Genomic DNA, 7125 nt, shown 5'->3' on the forward strand with positions numbered 1-7125 from the left:
TAGTTTGCTATGTATTTCTATTGAATTTTATTTATTTAGTGGGCAGGACCCTTCCCTGTCTCCCCTTGGCTATGCCTATGTACTTGTGGCTACAATCCTATATATGTTTACTTGTGAGAAAGCCTCACTGAACACAGTGGCAGTTATTTTTGAGTAAACATATGTAGGACTGTGCTCTCTTTTTCTCTCTATTTCCTCTGATAAGAGCTAACAGCTGTTCACAGCATAACAGTTCCCTGCTGGGGACATCTGTCCCTGTTGAATTTTTTTATGTCCAGACACTCATAGCTGTCAACTTTTCCCTTTTCTTACGAGGAATCCTATTCGGAATAAGGAAATTTCCATTTAAAAAAAGGGGGAACATTGACAGCTATGAGACACTATTATGGACAAGGTAGCCCTGCTAGGGAAAACGGTAGCAACTCTAAAGATTATGCACGCTCCTTCTAGAAGGCAGCAATGTCTCCAACAATTCCAGCAACTGCTAACTGCCCTCTCACGGTCATTTATGTTTCCATAAGATAATTATTGTTATTATCAACTTGCTCTAGGCAGATAAGTACTGTAAATACATTCACCCAACACAATGAAATAACTACTGTATTCAAATCCCCCCGAGACTCCCCACTACACCTGTTATGCTTAGCTTTTACTAAGAGGGGAAAAACACCCTTCAAAAAGCCAAATCAAAGTTTTGACCACACAGGCAACAGCATAACCGCCTCACTGCCCAAATTCCTGGCGGAGCGAAGGGTTCTTCAGGGCACGAAGTATAGATCGGGGTGGCAGGCAGATTCAATCGCGCTGCGCCTTTGACTACGGAGAGCCGGGGGGGGGGTGCGCGCTGCCACCCACCCACCTGTCGCCGCGATGCTTTTGCCTCGACTTACCTTTCGAAAGTAGCAGTCTCCCCTCTGGTCCGCCCCCCGGCAGCCCGAGGGCAACAACGCGTCCGTCATAGCCAGAGCAGCAGAGTCCCGGGTAATTCCCACCTCGCCCTGCGATAAGAGACGAGAGTCGCTGCGCTCGCGGAGTCTGGCTCACCGGCGCTGCGCTGCGCACCGTCCAGGCGATGAATGTCTGTCTGAGAGAGCCCGGATCCCGGCTGCACTCTCGATCCCCTCGCCTTCCGTCGCTCCTCCTCTACCTGGGGAAGCCCACGGGAGATCGGGGTGGGGTGAGGGAGGGAGGGAAGGAGGGACCGCCTCCTCGGATCTCCTGTGTATTTGTGGAGCCAGGCGGAGTCCGCTCCTAGCAACGGCGCTATCAGGACAGCTGAGCCAGCCCTTCGGAGAGTCAACAGAGACACCTCGGGGTGTGCAGGGAGCGGCAGCTTTCCTCTCCCTAACAGCAGGCAGAGGGAGGCTCCTCAGCTGATGCGCCAAGGAGAGTTTTTACCGAAAGTGACGCAGATTCAAGCAGCCGATTTGCCATGCAAAACTTAGGGGAAACACCAGCCAGGAACCCGATTCCGCAACTCCCCAAGCGACACTATTTGTGTCCTCCTGAATTCTGAAGAACCAGGTTGCCTCCAGACTGTCAGCATTTTGCAGGAGGGAATCAAGCACGTGCTGGATATTTAGGCGGGCACAGTTACAGTGAATGGCAGTGCTCCCTCCCCCTGGCGTAAAAAATCCACTTTTTAAAAAATAATGTTTTACAGCTTGAAAAGTGAGGAGGAAAGGCACTGAAAAGTGTAGGTGAATGAATGAGGAACAAGGAGTTGAGATGCGGTATAAACACTCCATGGGCAAATCAGGAGTAAGGCTCGTTGTCCTGCAAACAAATCAGAACAGATGCTCAATAAAGGCCAGAGATAGACTAATAATCTGTGTGTAAGTCTTGTGCAAGCAAATGAATGCAAAATAAAAAGGTTCACCTGGAGGAAAAAGCAACCCCCCCCATGTCTGTGTGTGCAAGAAAAAAATCTCCGAAGTGTTTGTGCTGATAAGGGTTGGCCAAGAATTGCTTGCATCTGAAGGGGATGTCCACAATGCCATCCCCAACGCCTTTGAAGATAACACTAACAGTGGTGAGACTGGCCTAGCTGTCAAAGGTGGGCCATAGGCATCAGCCAGAGGGGATGAACCAGGAGAGGGCAACTAGCAGCTGCAAAATAAGCCAGTAGTCAGGGCCAGAGCATGCACCAAAACTTACCAACCATAGCAATCAAGGATGCCAAAGTTCAGTAAGACCAGTGTGGGCAGGTACAGTTAGTCGGGGGCTGGAGTGCCTTTTCCTGAGAAGGTGCCACTTGCAGTTCAGTGGTTTGCCAAAGTGGGCAGCTGCCCACAGATCCAGCCAATTGAGGGTTTTTTTCTTTTTAGAACAAAGTATTTTATGGGGCTTTTTAATCACACAATAAGCAAATTTGTCAATTTATTCCTACTCTCTGCTTCCTGCCACTTAACCAATTCCTGATCCACAAACGGATGTATCCTCTTATTCCTTGACTGTGCTAAGCTTACTCTGGATTCTTTGGTGAAGTATTTTGTTGAAAATAGTTTTGGCATCACCTGTTGCCAAGTTCCTTGGTTGTGAATTCTTGCGGAAAAAGTTCTCCATATACTATACACTTTTTGTTGATACTTGGTCGAGTGTTTTGTAGAATGAATCATTTTATTAGTCACCTACGATCTTTGAAGAACATTAATTCTTAAGTTAATTCAGAGCAAGCTTTCCATTGCCTCTTTGGCATGGGCAGACAATCGCAAGTGGCAGCTGTGTGAATCAAAGGAAAACAATTAGTTGCCAGGAAACTCTTCCCTGCTGGAAGCTTTCCTCTCCCTGGTGTTTTAGAGCTGCTTCTTTTGTCATCATTTTGTCTCTATTTCTGGAGAAGAATTTTCTTTCTATTGCTTTGCTTTATCTTCTGCAACACAAGAGATAATGTGGTCACTATGGCTCATTACCCTTCCCTCTTTCATGACTGAGTCATTCTCCATAGCGTGGGGAGCAGCTCCAAAATGCTGTTCATTCACAAAAAAAGGTCTCAGGATGAATTGCAACAGACCCAGCATTCTTGAACACCCAGTGGTGTTCCGGTCAGTGGGAAGTACACATTGATAGTCTATAAAAATAGAAAGGCACTTAGGAAGGCTTTTACAACAACCATGGCAAAGATGACAAGTGCTATTTTTGTAGTGTTATTATTGAAAAACCGAAGCCTACTATTCTAAAAAGCTGTGAATTTAATTTTCTATTCATTTTAAAGTAACCTCAAGGCAGAGCCATAGCTACAGGGGGTGGGGTGGGGTAGCCAGTGGGCTTCAAGAGTACTTCAACACAGAACCCATGGCCTGTACACTGCCTTGTTGCACAGGAGGAGGGAGCAAGGTCAAAATATGTCCCCATCCCCACCCCTCATGCTGTTTTCCAAAAACCAGATAAGTAAGGTGCCAGATTTTAGAAAGGAGATGTGAGGCTCTGGCAGAATTCTAGAGCCCTACCACCTTCTTCCTAATGCTGGGAAAGCGCTAACTAGGATTTGGGAAGGAGACTGGAGGACCCAAGGACCCTGTCAGAGCCCTCATGCCTCCCTCCCAAAACCAGTGGCTCCTCAAATGCTCTGGTGGGCTGACACAAAAGGCCTTGAGGTGGGCCCTGGGCAACTTGTTGGACCGCCCTGTTTAAATGTAGCCCATCAGAATCAAAAGGCCAGATAGAAATTAAATCAGTCAATAAGTGTGCACAGGACTGCCTAAATTAGTTGCTACTGAGCACAAAAATTATTGATTATACCTGCAGCGGTGGTTCCTAAACTCCCCCCATCCCCACAAACTACTTGAAAATCACTGAGACATAATGAGCTCATGATTCTGTATATATCTGGTATGTTTGATCAATCCCAGCTTGTTTATCTTAACTATTATAAAGCTCTAGGTGGGGTGAGTGTGTTGTCAATTGTAAAAAGATTTATGTGTGTGTGATGCTAGTGACGAATGCACAACTCTAGTTCTAAAGGTCAGGCAGAAATTTTTATGGGTTGTCCAGCTAATATGGCACTCTGATGAGTGAGTTAGGATGACTATGTTGATAAGAACTTTTCTCTTAAGGCTGCCAACATGTTCTACAGAACAACCTTGCGATGTAGCTTAGGCTGAAAAGGGCTGACTGACACAAGCTCATCCAGACAGTTTTGTGGCCAATTATGAATTTGAATACAGATCTCCTGTTACGTACTCTAACAACACTAAATGTACAGTATTTATTTATTTTGGTATTGCATTTATAAATCACATATTATATAATATCTCAAAGTGATAAATAATAGGTAAAGGTAAAGGTACCCCTGCCCGTACGGGCCAGTCTTGACAGACTCTAGGGTTGTGCGCTCATCTCACTCTAGAGGCCAGGAGCCAGCGCTGTCCGGAGACACTTCCGGGTCACGTGGCCAGCGTGACATCGCTGCTCTGGCGAGCCAGAGCCACACACAGAACGCTGTTTACCTTCCCGCTAGTAAGCGGTCCCTATTTATCTACTTGCACCCGGGGGTGCTTTCGAACTGCTAGGTTGGCAGGCGCTGGGACCGAAAAACGGGAGCGCACCCTGCCGCGAGGATTCGAACCGCCAACCTTTCGATCGGCAAGCCCTAGGCGCTGAGGCTTTTATCCACAGCGCCACCCGCGTCCCTACGTGATAAATAATAAAAAACTACAAATTAAACAATCAAAATAATTCTGGTTTTAAAAAATCATAACCAATACAGATACAGGCTGGGATAAAAATATCCACTTAAAAGTCTTGTTGAATAAGAAATGTCTTCAAAAGGCACCAAAATGACACCAGAGATGGTTTCTGTCTGTTACATAACAGGAGGGAGTTCCAAAGGGGAGGTACCGGTACCACCACACTTAGAACATGATTCCTACTTCTACAGAGTGGACCTCCTGGTGCAATGGTATCTGCAGAAGGCTTTCTCCTGTGAAGTGCCGTGATTAGTTGGGTATATAAGGGGTGATGTGATCTTTTAAGTACTGTATTTAAACAATAATACACATCCAATGAACTAGTGCATGCATTTGAATTTCTATATGGAATCTCTTCTGCAATTTTATTTTGTTTTTTCAGCCTTAAGTCATTTATCTGCACTCAACCTGAGGGATGTAGTTTTTTGCATTCAAATTCTGTTGGTTCGGATCAACATGAGTTTTTACTGTTGTTATACTTCATGCCAACTTTGTGCATGGACACAAAACTTTAAATTCAATTAACAACAACAGCAACCACTTTCCTTCAATAATTCTGAAGTTATGCTTGAGTATGTTTTATACAGATATCATTTTACCTTTAAAGATTAAAGTGAGCCAGAGGGAAAAGTGCAGTGACAACATCCTTGATGCAATGGCTTATACAGTAGTTCTGAAAGTTTATATCATAATAAATGTATTAGTCTTTAAGGTGCCCCAAGTTGGATCACATCCATGTCATACATTTGAATCCTGGAAACTGACCACTGTCACTGAGCTGCAGTTCCCTGGACTCTTAATGAACTGCACTTCCCAGGATTCTCTGGAAGAAGCCATGACTGTAAAAAGTGGCACAAGAGTGCTCCTACTCTACTTGCTGCATCAAAATGACAGGGCAACCCTTCCGGCAATTCTTCACGCCAAAATCTAGACACTGATGATAAGTCCTTGACTGACCTCTTCTGGCCAATGTATGACAGGTTTTAGAAATGTGTTCTTCAGAGACATGGGGTTAACGGCCTCATAACTTAAAACTGGGGTGGGGAAAATCACACATGCACATATAAACCAGCCAACTAAGGATCAGATGCATGCATCGTGCATCTGGCAAAGTGGACTCTTAACCCAAGAAAGCTTATGCTACAATAAATCTGGTAGCCTTCAATGTGCCACAAAGCCCTTGGTTGTTTTCACTGTTAATCTTTCAGGTGCCAGAGAATACTGGGGTGGGGTTATTTTTGTAAGAAATTTGACCTGACTTCCTGGCCCTTGAATACAAAGTATATATTTGAGGCACATTATTTCAATCAAAGAGTTCAGGGCCCTGTAATTTATCTGTCATAAAGAGACATTTCTCAACAAACCTTCACAAATCACAGCACCCAGAATTATTCAAGGGCAAAAAATGTACTTCGAGCATGATTTAAAGATGACAGAAATACAAGTGGAGTTCATTCTACGGACCCTTTGTTGCAGGATGGGGTCCAGGGTGCATCCTAGGTGCCTAACAGTTGAAGTCTGTTGAAGTCAGGTTGGTGTAGTAGTGGTTAAAGTGTTGGACTAAGACCTGGAAGACCAGGGTTCAAATTCCTACTCAGCCATGAAGCTCACGAAGCTCACTAGGTGTAGTTGGGCCAGTCATGACTTCTCAGACTAATCTACCTCACAGGGTTGTTGCAAGGATGAAATGAGAGGGAGAATTTCCTTGAGCTCCTTGGAGAAAAAGTGAGATAAAAATGCAACAACTACTACAGTAATAGTAACAATAACAATAGCTGGGGAACTGATGGACTGGTATCGACCTGTTTTTAGCACTATAATTCATTTCCCCCCGTGGTTTTAGCATTGTAATTTTAGCATTATAATTCGGTCTCCCCGTGTTTTAACAGAGGGCGCTCCCGAAAGGTGCTGAAAGCGCTCGGTTCCCTAGGACTTTTTTTTTGAGATCCGAGGTGCTTATTTTCCACGACCTACCTTATCCTTGCTGTTGTTATTATTAAGTTATGATCGGAAGTTGTTCCCGGCTATTTTCAATATTGTGTTTTGACGTTGCAACCATAGCTGTCAACGTTTCCTTTTTAAGCGAAATTCCCTTATTCCGAATAGGATTCCTCGCAAGAAACGGGAAAAGTTGACAGCTATGGTTGCAACCTGCCTTGGGGCACCTTAGGGTGAGGGGGCGGGTAAAATAAAACAAGGAAAGAAAGAAAAAATCCGTGCTATTGTCCGTCGTTATAAAAGAGTCCTGCTGGCTGGCGTTGTGGTGGTTGTGTAGTCGCTATGGCGTTTTCTGTGCAACCGTTGCCGATGAGCCGACGGTGTGGGGTTTTGCCTTTCACCTCAGCAGCAGAAGCAGGAGAGCCGCCCCGTCGGTTTCTCCGCCCGGACCGGCCGGCCGAGGCGTGTCAGGCCGCGGCTCTGAGCTCGAAGGCGCCGC

General features: G+C 45.3%; 1 protein-coding gene across 1 annotated transcript in view; it reads right to left on the bottom strand.

Moving 5' to 3' along the window:
- RHPN2 (rhophilin Rho GTPase binding protein 2) overlaps nucleotides 1-1708 on the bottom strand; it is a 43394-nt gene extending 41686 nt beyond the window's left edge. The window contains exon 1 of the mRNA XM_081204002.1: nucleotides 891-1708. Within this exon, the coding sequence (XP_081060128.1) occupies nucleotides 891-959 (69 nt within the window). The 5' untranslated portion in view covers nucleotides 960-1708. The remainder of the gene's footprint in view (nucleotides 1-890) is intronic.
- Between the last annotated feature and the right edge of the window lie 5417 nt (nucleotides 1709-7125).

Source organism: Podarcis bocagei, assembly GCF_964188305.1.
Source record: "Podarcis bocagei genome assembly, chromosome: 7".
Lineage (NCBI taxonomy): Eukaryota > Metazoa > Chordata > Lepidosauria > Squamata > Lacertidae > Podarcis > Podarcis bocagei.